At 39.1% G+C, this 15,428-nt stretch overlaps 1 protein-coding gene across 1 annotated transcript in view; it reads right to left on the bottom strand.

Moving 5' to 3' along the window:
* The window catches only part of ATRN (attractin), a 122,843-nt gene that overhangs the window by 105,800 nt on the left and 1,615 nt on the right, over positions 1-15,428 (bottom strand). Inside the window, exons 2-5 of the mRNA XM_027766461.1 lie at positions 12,131-12,244; positions 5,983-6,111; positions 5,275-5,480; positions 3,448-3,616 (exon numbers count right to left, since the gene is read on the bottom strand). Coding sequence (XP_027622262.1) covers positions 3,448-3,616; positions 5,275-5,480; positions 5,983-6,111; positions 12,131-12,231 — 605 coding nt within the window. The 5' untranslated portion in view covers positions 12,232-12,244. The remainder of the gene's footprint in view (positions 1-3,447; positions 3,617-5,274; positions 5,481-5,982; positions 6,112-12,130; positions 12,245-15,428) is intronic.

The following is a 15,428-nucleotide window of genomic DNA, read 5'->3' as shown; positions in this document are numbered from 1 at the left end:
ATATCACAACATAATAACAAAAAAGTAAACAGTCTCTATTACTTTTAGTGACCAATACATAAATGTCTATCAATTATAAATGAATTAATAGGGTACATTCATATAACAGAATTATATAGAATGAAAAACAAAAATAGTAAAGCGGTAAACATCGACATAAATCTAAAACAGTAGTAAGCTAAAAAAGCAAACTGTAGAATACTGCTTCTATAAAAACTAAAAACAAAAATACATTAATTTTAACATATTCTTTATACATTTAAGAGTGTACAAAGGGACTGGCTCCATAGCCTAGTGACTAAGAGAGCTAGATTCCACCTGACTGACAGTACAGTTGAAATCCCGGCTCCCGGAGAATGAAAAACATGCCTAGTACATGTGCATACATGCTCCAAATACTGCCCAGATGAAAAAAGGAGAGGCGACTGTGGTGTGAAAACGCCCCATTGAGGAGTGCATTCTCCCTCTCTTTCTGTTTCTGTCTCTCTCTGGTGAGTACACATGTTCTCTGGCAAGTTAAAAAAAAAGATTATAAAAAGAAAATACATTTTTTAAAAAGAATTACTTTATTTAACTTCATTTATTTTAATTTGATCAGAGGGACAGTGTGTGTGTGTGTGTGTGTCTGTGTGTGTGTGTCTGTGTGTGTGTGTGTCTGTGTGTGTGAGAGAGAAAGAGAGAAAGTAAGAAAGCAAACCACCAGGTCCAGGACTCCAACCGCAGTCAGCCATGAGGGAGTCCAGTGCCCTTAACCATCACGTCACCAGCCAGCACCAGAAAATAAATCTTAAGAAAAGAAAAAAGTGGGCCAGCCAGTGGTGTGGTGAAAGCAGCTGGATCCCCAGGCTAGAGAAAAGGTTTTCTTCAGGGTTTTCTAGCTGTGCCTATCAGCAGTTCTAGATGACCAATTCTCCGATGTTGGATCTGAGATAGCTGGGGCAAAAAGAAACTCCTCGGACTCTTTACCAGCGTCAGTGTCATTCCGTCCACCTTAAACTACCTGGCAACACTGCCGTCTTCTACCTCTTAGAGTTTTCTCCTGCTTGTTGTATATATAATGTACAGGATTTTTAACTGTACTTAAAGTAAAAAATAGGAAAAAGTGGCCTTCATTTGTACTTTAAAACAAATTTCTTTTTTTCATATTCTATTTCTAAAGCAGTTGTCTACTGAATTTATTTACTCTGAGTTCCATATAGGCTTATTTTCAATTTTGAAATTTTAAAATTCATTCTGAACTTTTATCATCTCATTTCTGAATTTTTCTAGTTCTGATTATATTGTCCTTTCATGTCTTTTTATTTATTTGTTTTTTTAAGTTTGCTATCGGATGCATGTGGCTGCCAGAAAGAGAGAAAGTGAGAGGGGGGTATGGCCATGCTGTATTCCCTTCTCCTCCATTCTCTTCTCGGGATTTTGGGCATGCACATCCATGCACTCGGAGTGCTTGTTTTAAATTGCTGGGTCCAGGTCTCAAACTGCACAGTTGGTCATGTGGGATCCACCTCCCTTAACCTCAATGCCACCTGTTGGGCCATATTTTTTCATGTTTTCTATAATTTTTATTCCATTTTAACTTGTTTGAGAATACCGAGTCACATTTTCATCAGTTGTAAAACATATATTTCTATTTTTAATGCTTTCACGTATGAAGGATTGATTCTACTCCTTATTCTTTTTTCCTTATAACAATTTTATATGAGATTTTGACCTCAATATTTTTCTGTAGCTTAAGTATAGTTAATTTTCCTTGAACTTTTATAGGGGAGGCTTGGTGTAGAATTGATTTTCTAATTTCTCAGCAGTCCAGCTCACTCTTCTGCCACAGTAATGTAGTATTTGAATATAAAGCAGCTTACTTATTGAGATCCCTTGGTTCTGTTCCCTTGTGACTGCTATCTGAACTTTCTTTTACTTTGTCTCTACTGTCCCTGTCCTACTCAATTTGATTTCTATTGCCAGCTGTTTCTCCTCACTATAGAACTTTCTTCTGCAAAGAAACTTTGGCTGGGTAATTTTAAGAGTAAGGAACAGGGACCAGCAGATAGCATAATGGCTATGTCGCTGGACTCCCCCGTAGTCGACCTCAGTTCAAGTCCCAGACCTGGCAGCTTAAACCTCACACAGGGTGCATGTGCATGTGTCCCCAAGATCCCAACAGGAGAATGGAGAAGGGATTGTGGTGTGGCCATCCCCCTCTGGGGGTGATTTCTTGCTTTCTGTCTGTCTCTGTCTCTCGGGTAAGTGCATGTGCCCCTATAGCAAAAATCTCTCTCTCAAAAAAAAAAAAAAAAAAAGGAGTAAGGCACAAAGTGCTCTAGACCCTCAGGTTCTACTAAAGATTCCCCGAGCTCACCCCACTACTAGAGTATGTAAAACTCTTTCCATTTCCAGCTGCTTTTCCAAATTGTTGGGCTGAGCACTCCAGTGAGCATCATCTAGCCATATGGGACCAATCTGTCTCCTCACTGCGCCCCTTTGCTCACTCCTGCACAGATGTTAATATTACACAGGACTTGGTAGCTAGGTGCAGCTCTATCCATTTATGTAGATAACTTCTAACCAAGTTTTGTTCTAGATGTTGCTCATGTTTCTGCTTTCGCTAGTTAACTGTAATTTTTCTGTGTGTTTCAATGACTTGTAGGGGCAACAGGGATTCAGAGACTATGCCAACACTGCCATATTTCAAAAATCCCTTAAAGAACAGATGCTGGTTTTTGACCATCTTCATTAATAGAAAATGCCTAGAAACTTTACAGGTTACAAAATCAGCATCAGTGAGTGTTAATAAATTTCTTCCAGGGGGCTAGGAGATGGCATGGTGGTTAATGCACTGAACTCCCACATGGCCGACCGCAGTTTGAGTCTTGGACCTGGAGGCTTGCTTTCTTGCTTTCTCGCTGTCTCTAGTGAGTGTACATGGCTATAGCAAAGAAAAATAATAATAATGAATACAATTAAATAAATAATTCTCCTATACTTCAATTTCCATGGGTAATTCCACTGTGATAACATATACTTTCCCTTCAGAATGAGTGGTATGAAATCGGCAAATAGACTCAGAATCCTGGGAAGGATTAAACAATGATATCACTTCCACTACAAACTGTAAATTCAAACCATGGGACTTGGAGAATTATTAATTAAAAGATACAGTAATTCTCTATTTATGTAAAATCTATTCTATATACTGAAAGCAAAAATATCAGAAACAGTCTATGGAAATGATGAGTTATTATTTATCACATCAATGAATTCTTTACAGTTATTGATTTCAAAAATTTAGCCTATGTCGAAAAATTCTGGAAGACTACTACCAACATATAAACAGGAGTTTTCCTCAGATAATGGAATTACTAATGATTTGCTTTCTTTCTGAGAATCTGTACTTACAAGTTTTCAAAATAAAAGAATATACTTCTTGCATAAATGTTTAAAACAACTTACGCTAGGACCATGCTGTAATCTGAGTGGTTGAACATATATCCTCCAACAATCCACATTATATTGCCATTGACCACAGCTTTATGGGATGCCCTGGGGAGCTTTAAGTTAGAATATTCTTCTCGAGTCCAAAATGACTGGTTAGCTGGTACAGGAATTGAACATCCAGGGCCTAATAAAACATAATAAATTAGCTTCATAAAATGCAGTTTTAAAGCTTATTGCCTTTCAGGTTTTAATCACCTAAATTTAACAATTATTTAAAGAATATTTAGTCTTTCTTTTACCATCTAAATATCAGACAAATCTCTTTAATTGTGCTTTTACTCTATTCAAGTATGGCTAATAAATTCAATGTCATCTCCTTCTAATGAAAACTTAGCCATATCCATGTTAGTTTTGTTTTTGTTTTTGTTTTTGTTTTTAATGCTACCAGAGAGCATATACACTTACCAGAGAGACAGAGAGAGACTGACAGAAAAAGAGAGAAAACACCTCCCCCACAGGGAATGGTTATGCCGCGATCCCTTCTCCTCCATTTCTCCTTCCTTTCAGGATTTTGGGCACTCATGTGCGCATGACTGGCATATTCTCCAGGTCGTCGGGTGTAGGACTTGAATTGTGTGCTCTGCCATGTGGGATCCAGCTGCCTTAACCACTACAACACAGGTTGGACCCTGTTTTGTTGTTGTTGTTTCATTTTGTTTTTTAAGTTAAAGAATATTTACTTAAGTGGTTCCCAGGGGGAAACTAGACAAAAGAATTACTAATTCAAATGAGAACTTTTAGGGTTACAATGCAATAATTAGACCTGGGAGTAATAACCCAAACTATGTATCTTTTGGCAAATCAAGAAACTTAAACAGATGCAAGAGATGTACTCCATTCTTGGGCGCCTGGCTTCTGCTGAAACATTTGCATGGTAGTAAATACTGAAATGTTTCAATGATTAACTCTTTAATGTTAGCCAAACCCAACAAGCTAAAGCATTCAAACAAGCACATTTTCTTTCAAAATAAAAGATTCTGAGGTGAGCCAGCCTGTCACCTGGTGGTTAAGGCAGATGGATCCCATATGGCCAAGTGCAAGGTATGAGTCCCAGACCCCAGACCCAGGGAACTTAAAAATCATGCTGGGCACATGTGTGTGTATACCCATTTCCTAAAAGGAGGGGAAAATGAGGGGAGGGACTGCAGTATGACCATGCCCAGTAGAGGGTGCTTTCTCACTTTCCATCTCTCTCCTTCTCTCTCTGGCAAGCACAGGTACCCTCTGACAAAATAACAATTAAAAAATTTTAAAGTTAAAATTAAAAAAAAAAAGATTCTGAGGAAGGAGCAAATATATAAAGAAAATCACTAAATCAATAAGTTATTATTCCGCTCCTTAAAGAATTACCTAAAGCTTTTTAAAATAATTGCTGTAAGTAATGACATTAGTTGACTACTTTAGGATTCTGATGTATAAACTGTTTTGATTTTTTCTGAACTTAAGAGAAAGACTTAAAAATATCATTATTGTCAGTTCTTGTCCTGCCACCCCGTTTGGTTCCTGCTTTGTTCTCTTATGGCTGAGAACAAGTTCTCCAACATTCATGAATGAGTTACCAAGAATGTCAAACTCCTCCACAATTCTATAAAGACCACAATCACACATGTGTGATATTGAAAGATATGTAAAAAGCTGGATAAAGGGATGTAAAAGTTTAAACGCTACCTGTTATTTGATTAATATATATTGTACAGATGTTAAGAATAAAGTCGATCTACAGTTTACTAAACTGAGAAAACTGTGTAAGGTGAAAAACAGAAAAATGAAAGGAGCTCCTACCCTGCCACTCCGAGAAGCAAGAGCATCCTCTGACGTCACTTGAATTGCAGATGCCTCGATGAGGGAAGCCACAGTTATGTGTACAGTGAGGAATGTCACAGGCTTCACCTTTCCAGTTCTCAGAACACTCACACTCAACAGCATTGCTGCTGTTACTGATCTTACATTCTCCTCGGCCTGAGCAATTATTCGGGCACATGTCAAAACTATGAAAACAGGGAAAATTAAATCAACACAAAGCAACACTTCAATTAGTTTAGCAGAACTTTCCCTGCACAGGTTTAAGAATCCCACTCTCTCTTCAGCTCATTCATAACCTTTTTCCAACCGGTTTCCTCAATTATAAAATGTTAGAAAAACAGTGCCCATAAAGTACTGAGTTTTTTTAAAGAATTATTTTAATAATTTTATTGTATTATTACTGGTTTTTTTTTTCTTTTTTATTTAACCAGAGAAAAAGAGAGAGAAAATGAGAAAGCAAGCTGCCAGGTCCAGCACACGAACTGTGGTCAGCCATGTGGGAGTCCAGTGCCTTAACCACCACGTCACCTGCCGGTCCCACTGAATTTTTACAAGAACTTCAAATGAGAAAATCTATGAAAACTGCTTAGCAGAAGGCCTGGCACACTGTAAACTCTCAATATGTTAGTCATTATTAATATATAGTCTTTTGAACAAAATCACAAATATTAGACTTAAATATCTTACTTGTAAGTGATATTAAATCCAGTCAAATTATAAGCAGCATCACTAAAAAAATGCAGTAGGGCATAACCTGATGTGGCAACAACCTCAGGGACAGTCTCATTGCCATCTCTCTCAGGCACGATGAGGCCACTGAAAAGAAAACACATTTGTTATAGCAACAAACACCCTCACAGTCACGTCGAATTCTGGCAGACACAAAATCAAAACTGGAATTCATCTTTACAATAAAAAAAACAAAACAAAACAAAACAAAACAAAAAAACACATCCAGGAAAATGGGCAAATTCCAGAGATAAATGCATAGTGCTACTTTATTAGTTCTGGATCTAGTCTGGATCTAGTTAGTACTGCATCCTCTGAGGAACAGATATGAACTGTTTGCTAGGCCTCTTTTATTCTGGGTTGTAATTCTAATAAGATCTGAAATCAATGGCTCTATTCTTTTTTTTTTTTTTTTTTGGAGAGTTTTTCACTGTGGGGCGTGTGCGCTCCCCCGACAGACAGAGAGAGACATAGAGACAGAAAAGATTCCTGCCACCTCAGTTTGCACCCCTAACTGTCCCTTCACTGAGGGCCTGGTAACTAAACTATTGTCTGTGGCTACAAGACCCCCCTTCTTCCCTCATTTAAAATTCTCCCTCGCCCTCTAGCAGTGGATTCCTTTGAGCTGCAGCCCCTTCATCCACCAGCCAGCAATCTCAGCATCTCCTGTCTTCCTCGTTTAGGATCATGCTATGTGAGGACTGCTCCTAATCTCTTTAGCCCTCGATCGATCGGAGTATCCCACCTTCAAACCTGTAGTCTCCAGTGGGTCTTTTCTTTTTCACAAAGGCCTCAATGGCTCTATTCTTTTTTTTTTTTTTTTTTGGAGAGATTTTCACTGTAGGGCGTGTGCGCTCGCCAGACAGACAGAGAGAGACATAGAGACAGAAAGCAAAAAATCACCCCCCAGGGGGGATGGTCACGCCACAATCCCCTCTTCTCCATTCTCCTCTCGGGATCTTGGGCACGCACGCACATGCACCAGGCGTGAGTTTTAAGCCACCGGGTTCGGGACACGAACTGCCGTCGACTACATGGGAGTCCAGCGACATAGCCATTACGCTAACTGCTGGTTCCCTTCTTTTTTTTTTTTTTAATAAAATTTTTTATAATGGTCATTTCAAAAATGAGTAAATCTCCATAATCACAAAAACTAACAAACTTTATGAGTTGATGAATGTGAAATATATTATCATTGAAAAACATAAAACATTTTCATATAAAAATATAAATAAAGAAGCTAAACAAATACCCATAATCCCAACACAATTAGCATTCTGATGTACTTCTGTCTAATTGATATTTTATAGTCTATATTCTGTTCAAATAATGCACCATAAGCATTTTCTGTATCACTAAAAATGCCCTAGACTCTCCCTAGGGCCTCATAAAATCCAGCACATATGTTCTAAGTGCGGATTTACTGAATATCTGGTGAGGGAAACAATTACTGAGTCAGAGGGTCTAAATGACTACTGCAAAACCCTTAATCCATACTGCTACCTTGCCTTTCAGAAGAAAGAAGCCACCTTGAGATCTTACCAATACAAAACCAAAGGGTCCATCCTACCTCATCCTGTCAACCATGAAGATTACAAATCCTTTATTAGCTTTGCTAATTTAATAAATAAAAAGTGATTCTTTTATTGGGTTTATGAATTCTTTTATATGCTTGACGTTAATCATTTTTCCTGTTTACTTGCCATTTGCATTTCTTCATATGTTCGTGACTTTTGTCCCATTATTTACTGACTACCACACCACCACCATCACCACATTCAGTGAAAGCACAATTGCACACACAGCCCTACACACTCTTAATCTCCTATTACTCTCTCCCCTCACTCTCTTGACCCCAGACCCATGGCTTTTCTTGAACACACCTGAGAAACTACCACCTCAGGGCCTATAAATAAATCCTCATCACTCTGACCTAACAATTTTATTTCTCTGTAAAAGAAATACTTGTTCATGTTCACAAAGACAAACATACAAAAACCCTAACTGCAGCACTATTCAAAGAGTAAGCTGAAAACTACCTAAATGCTCATCCATAGGCAGATGGTTGGAGAGTCCGTATCCCTAAGGGTGCAGGACTAACAAGGGACTCATCAAGGCATTCTGTTAAGTGTACCCTTATAAATACACATATGAAAATGATGGAAGAGTACGTAAGTAGAGACTGAAGCTAAGAGGGGACAGGATTTTCATTCAGTTTTCAATATGAAAACAGAACTTGGGCCGGCCTAGTGGTTAAGGGAGCCAGATCTCATAGGGTTGATAACGATTTGAATCCCAGCCCTAGAGACTTGAAAAAGATGTGTGAGCACCCAAAATCCCAAAAAGATGAAAAAATGGAGGAGAAGGGATTGCAGTGTGACCATGCCTCATTGCTGTTTGGGGCGGCGGGGGGTGGTGGTGCTTTCTCCCTGTCTCTCTATGGCAAACACACGCACCTCCTGTCAATTAAACAAAAAAATAAAAGATAGAACTCTAGGAACCCTGAGACTTCAACGGTGCTCCCAGGGTTATACAGTAATGACACACTTTCTGCTATGTAGTCAACAAATAAATATTTACTAAGCACTTACTACACATGAGGCACTGTTCTAAGAACCAGGAATACAACAGTGAGAAAAACAGTGTCTCTGTTCTCATGGAGTTCATCTTAGACAAACAGCATATAGCCACCACCCTCCAACACACACACACACAGGTAGGTGTATACACAATGAGAGACAGAGGTAAATGCTAGTGAAGGGAAATACGTAGAGCCGGGGAACAGAACAAAAAGTGCTACTTTAGAAAGGGCAGTTAAGGAAGGCTTCTGGGAAAAGGTCTCTGGGAAAAGGTGACCCCTGATTGAAGACCTAAACAGAGGTTTCACCATCATTGTGCTTTCATCGGCCTACCTGCCTACCTGCCCTGCTCTCTGGCCCATAAGTGAACCTCTAAGCCAAGACAATAGCTTTGGTTCTCAGGTCAGAGATATCCTGGAGGGACTTCTAAGCCAATGGGGATAGAGACACAAAGGGGCACATCATTCTCAGCCTCTCCTGGTCCAGAATTCTTCAAAAGGCTGAAGGAATAAGTATTTGCAAGAGTAGGGCCACCTAGGAACAAGTAAGTCCAAAGCAATCTTCCCTTAAGATATATTCTGGATGGGAAACCACATTTTATATGATGTGATAATGGTCAGTAAATGGATGTAAATTAATTAATTAAAAATTAAAAAAAAAATATATGTGCAGTGTTTCCTACTTATTTGACTATATAAATATATATATATATATATACATATACATATATCAGCACAGGAAAGGACTGGAGGCTTCAGTCACATATGGGAGACCCTGCACTCCTGCTATCCTAGCATGAATTTCAGCATCAAAGGGTCACAAGCACTGATCCTTGCTCCATACACCAGGCACATCAATGACATCTCTGAGCCTAATTTCTTCAAATGTATAATGAGCCAAAGTTTGTCTACCTCATAACAATGAAGTGAGGATCAAATTGTTAAAGCACGTGGCACATTTAACACCTCACACTATAGGTTGAACATCACTCATCAGAGAATGCAAAATCCAAAATGTTGTATGTCAACATGATGTCACAAGTAGAAAATTCCCCATCTGTCCTCAAGTGACAGGTCATAGACAAAATACTTCAAGATGGGGTCAGCAGATGGCATGAAGGTTAAGTCGCTGGACTTAAGTCGCGTGACCAACCATGGTTCAAGTCCTGGACCTGGTGGCTTTTCCTCTCTCACTGGTGATCATATGTGCTCTATAGGAAAAAAAACAAAAATTTTTTGAGAGGTTTTTGCTATAGGGCTTGTGCGCTCACCAGAAAGACAGAGAGAGAGAGAGAGAGAGGCAGGAAGCGAAAAATCACCCCCCAGAGGGGATCAGGGGGGATGGTCACGCCGCAATCCCTTCTCCTCCATTCTCCTCTCGGGATCTTGGGCACACACATACACACACACACACACACACACACATCCGGCGTGAGTTTAAGCCACCGGGTCCGGGGCTCGAACTGCGGTCGACTACATGGGAGTCCAGCGATATAGCTATTATGCCAACTGCTGGTCCCGCTCTATAGAAAATTTAAAAATAAATAAATAAATAAATAAAAATGAATAATTATTAAAAAGTTAAAGACTTTACAGAGTCAAAATCTAAAAAAAAACACTGCAATACAAAAAGATTGTACACGGTGAGACCAGCAGGCATAGTGGCTAAAGTGCTGGACACTCCCACATGGCTGACCACAGTTCAAGTCCCTAACTTGGCAGCTTGCTTTCTCACTTTCCCTCTCTCTCTCTCTCTGTGTGTCTCTGGTCAAATTAAAATAAATGAATGAATAAATAAAATTAAATAAAAAATATTTTTTTTAAAAAAATGATTGTACAAAACTTCGGGCTACATATACAAACATGGGTTTTCTGATCACACCTGTAGCAAGACCTTTATGGTTTAGGAGACTAGTTTTCAAATTGTTCTGTGTTTCAAGGTTTTTGTTTCTGGTAGATTTCAAATTGCATGTATTTTTTTCACTATAATTTCGGAAAATTCACAAATATGTCATAAATTAAATTTTAGTACAATAAGTGCATTAATTCATATTGTACTATAAATAAACCAACTTTTTTTTAAACAGAAATGTAAGTGTTCTCTCTGTGCATATACTTTGGTTTTTCTCAAAAGTCACTGACTTGAACAAATGTGCCTTCTATTTGTCCTGTTGCTGTTGCTGTAGAATTCATACATCTGCTCATCAAATACACAGTCCAGGTAAAGCACAAAGCTACGCACACGTGTGTGGCTCATGTTCTCACAAGGGCTGCTAGCTAGCTGATGCTATGTGCCTGGCACACAACAGGAGCTCCATGAACTCTAATTTACAAATGCAGTAACAAGTGAGTCCCCAACAAATACTATCGTAACTTCATACTTAGATCGTTTTCATGCTTATGTTCAAGTTTGGGGTGCCTCTTGCTATAACACAAGGTACGTTTCAAATGCTGAACACACACGACCAACACTTGGCTAATGCCACTGAAACACAGCACAGCCTACCTGCCCTGCTCTCTGGCCCATAAGTGAACCTCTAAGCCAAGACAATAGCTTTGGTTCTCAGGTCAGAGATATCCTGGAGGGACTTCTAAGCCAATGGGATAGAGACACAAAAGGGCACATCATTCTCAGCCTCTCCTGGTCCTTGTTTACTCCTTGTTACCTTTCTCACCCACGTGGGACATCAACCAGGCTAGTCCCACGGGAGAAATGCAAAAAATATTTATTCAATCCATTTAAGGTCAAAAAAATAAAATATTTGATGGAAAGAAATCAAGAAAGTCAGTTGCAGATGAAAAACTGACAAACTGACAACTATGGTTCCCAAAAGGGATATGCATTTTAGAAAAATATATTTTTAAATCTTCTTACCAAATAAAAGAAAGAAGACTAGAGACAGTTTTAAATTCTCATGTGGTTGCAACAAAATAAACAACACAGCTACTTATTGTTAATAAAAACTAAAATACCAAAACAATTCAGAATACTCCATACATTTGGATGATTAACTGTTTTGTTCAACTCCTAATGTAAAATCTACTTGTAGAAAAGAAGTCATAATACACAACTGGTATGATCCTCATTCTCCTCAGGTAACCACAGTTCGTTCTTCGACAGATAACTCCTAAAGAACTATGTAACGAGAAATGCACAGGGAACAAAAATGGTTACAGTCCCCAATTTTGATTTTTCACAAAATAGATATTATTCAATAAGTCATATACATTTTGAAAATGTAAACTTCACCACCACAAGGACCAAGTAAATTTGATAGTATTGTCACAATTTTATAGATTGGAAAAATTAAACGTCAAGCACCGTGCCCAGAAACTTACCCAAGTAGCTACAGAAACCAAGTTAGTACCAGCACCTAAGTGATAGACTCAAGAACTGGCACTCTTCTATGAGATAAATGTGTTAAGTGATAATAAAGGTGAACCCAGTAACAATGCAATGAGGCGGAGATACATTTAAATTTAGAAATAAAGTAACGATGAACTAGATACTTATATTATGGAGCTTACCTAAAGGCAGCAATTAGTGGTGCATAAATTGAGTCCCCATCATAAACATATAAATGGTCCCAACTACACTCTGTAGCAAAATGATTGAAACGAAGTCTCATTATTCTATTTGGCCTGAAAAGAACAAAAAGAATAATTTATAATAATCATCATCATTACTATCAAAAAACTTAAAAATAGAGATTTGAGAAACAGATTTTTAAAAAGAATTCACAGGGATAGAAGAAAATTAATAATACATAAATAATATTCCTTTGTCAAAGTTTTTTTTAGTATTTACTACATGAAGGAGACCACCAAACGTGCAATGGGAAACAAAACTGACGTGGTCTGTGACCAGTTGAGCCACACAGGCACATTCAGTGTTTAACAGCCTCTGAGCCAATCCACTAGCCTGTCCATCTGTGAACTTCCTTCCTTACTCAACTTAAGATTTCACAATACATTGTTTCACAAATGGACCTGCTAATTCTGGTCTGCCCCTCTGCCTTTTCATGGCATTGCTTAACAAAAGCCCTGGTATAGAGAAAACCAGCTATACACTTTCACTTAAATTGAATCCAAAGAAAGCTAAGTCATATGGGAGGAAGTCATAGTACTGGGCAGACTGGTTCCAGTACTGTTCTCCACTGACCAACTACCAAAGGCACTTGGATTCTGCCAGCACTCTTACCATGAACTCTAATGCTACTTACACTCAGCGACAATTTCAAATGTCACTAGTGCTCACCACCCAGACCAAAATTCCTGAAACTCTTATTTTCCAAAATAAGTAAAACCTACTCCTCCTTCTATCTCTCAAACATTTAACATCTTCCTCTCATCTGGAACTTTCCTATCTACATTTAAATCTGCTGAAGTATTACGTATTTTACAAAACAATGACAAAACAAAATAAATCCCTGATGTCTCTCTACCTAATAATCACCATATCCCCTTCTCCTCCTAATAGTGCAAAACTTCCAAAGAAGATTGTTTCCTCCAATTCCTCTCATCCCACTAGCTCCTTACTTAGCTTCAGCCCAAACGCTACACTTGGTGATGGGCCAGCTGTGGGTGTGGTTAAGGTGACTGAATCCCACATGGTTGATTGTGCAGTTCAAGCCCCAGACCCAGTGGCTTGAAAAACACTCTGGATATCTGTGTGTGTGCCCAAAATCCCAAAAGAAGAGTTAGAGGAGACGGGATTGCAGTGTGGCCGTTCCTCATGGGAAAAACTTCTCGTCGTTCCCCCCCCCCCCAGCCGAAACAGTAGCATGCAGTGCAGGGATGCTATGCTCCACAGGGAGGGGTCCCATAGCAGGCCCAGGTTCGATTCCAGGACCAATCTAAAGGCCTAGTTCAGTGGGGCACCCCTGTAACACCAGGGACTCCAGAGGCTGAGGCAGGAGGATAACATGATCAAGGCTGGCCGAGGCAACAGAGCAAGACCCTGTCTGAAAGAAATGAGAGTGGTCGCACACGTCTGTACTCCCAGCTGTGAGGCAGGAGTATGACCTGGGGAGACCTTGTCTTGGGGGGGTAGAAGAGTTCTTGGTATTATCAACTATTCATATCCTGGTATGAATAATTCTATTTCTCCAGCCTAGACCACTCCTTTACCACACAGTTATTTGACAAACATCCCTAAGAAAACAACTAAATACATAAATAAGTTAACTCAGATGGTGATGAGTACTGGAAAAAAAATGAAAAGAATGTGATATAGTCACAAAGAAAGTGATGGGGAGAAAAAAGAAGTGGTGGGGAGCCACTCTAGAAAGCTTTGGACATGATTAGAATGATGAGAGGCCAGCCCTGTGAAAAGCCTAGGGAATGACATTTCAGACAGAGGGAACAGCACAGTCTTAAGTATGAAAGGAGTTAGTTGACATGCCCAAGCAACTTGAAGAAAATAGGAGATAAAAAGTAAGAAGTGAGAAAGGGGCAAAAGCAACCATTTCTAAGCCATTACTGTGGCCCAGGAAAGAGAGCATAGAAGTTCTTACAGTATGCATAGAGGTGGAGGTGAAAAGGAGTCTGTAGATTTATTTGGGGATTTTTTTTTTTTTTTTTTTAGATTTTGCTATAGAGTGTGTGTCAGAGAGACAGAGGTTGCCACACCATAATCCCTTCTTTAGTCTCCTCTCGGGACCTTGGGCACACATGCAGATGCATCCAGCGTGTTTTTCAAGATGCCAGGTCCAGGACTTGAACTGCACAGTCAGCGTGTAGGATCTAGCGCCTTATCCACCATGCCACCTGCTGGCACAAATTTGGGAAATATTTTCAAGGAAGAGCTGACAGGCTGAATTCAGGGAATATAAAAAAAGAAAAATTAATGTTTGTCCTTAGGAGGAGCACCAGCTGAGGCACATTCAGAACAATGGAGAAGGACCTCAGTGAACTGACAGACATGGCAAGGGCAGACAGTTCCTTAGAGCAGCAATTCTCAAAATGTGGTCTACAGAATGCTGGGGCCCCCGAGACCTTCCAAGGGAGGGCCCAGGGGTCAAAACTATGTTCACAGTAATACTAAGAGATCACGGGCTTTATCACGATGGTGCAAGAGCAATGGTGGGGAACCTTAGGATAAATCCAGGCAGAGCAGCGAACTGTCCTAGTGATCACTGTTACTCTGCACCACCACACCTCATTTTTAAGAAGGAAAAAAAAAGCCAGCTTCGTTTAAGGACACCTTTGTGAGCAGTAAAAAATTAATTTTACTAAATCCTGACTTATAAGTATCTATCATTTTAATATTCTGTGTAACTAGATGGGAAGTAAGCATAAAGTAGTGCTCCTGCCTGATAAAAGTGCAATGGTTTTCTCAAGGAAAACCATTTTTTACTATTGTGTTTGAGCTGTGAGCCATTTTAGCCACTTTTTTTCTCAGAACATCAATTACCATGTTTCACTTGAAAGAACATCTAACAAACTATGGATATTCCAACATAGATATGTGGCAGACATTCTCTTGAAAATAAACAAAGAAAGCTTGTCACTTCAAAAAAAAAAACAACTGACGGTATTTGTTGCCAAAGATAAAAATACAAGCTTTCAGCAGTAGTTTTGGAATATCTGCACTTGCCAACTAGATACAACTTCCTAATACTTAGAATTTTCTGATGAGACTGTTGGTGATATTAACCAATGTGATGTTTTAAAATTATACTAGTCCCCCCTTATGCACGGGAGATACATTCCAAAACCCCAGTGGATTCCTAAAACTGCAAACAGTACTGAACTCTGTACATACTGTTTTTCCTGTACATACATACCAGTGATAAAGTTTAACTCATAAATTCAGCACACTAAG

Source organism: Tupaia chinensis, unplaced genomic scaffold, assembly GCF_000334495.1.
Source record: "Tupaia chinensis unplaced genomic scaffold, TupChi_1.0 Scaffold143574_1, whole genome shotgun sequence".
In the NCBI taxonomy this organism is placed as follows: domain Eukaryota; kingdom Metazoa; phylum Chordata; class Mammalia; order Scandentia; family Tupaiidae; genus Tupaia; species Tupaia belangeri.
This window is presented reverse-complemented; position numbering and strand designations above follow the sequence as displayed.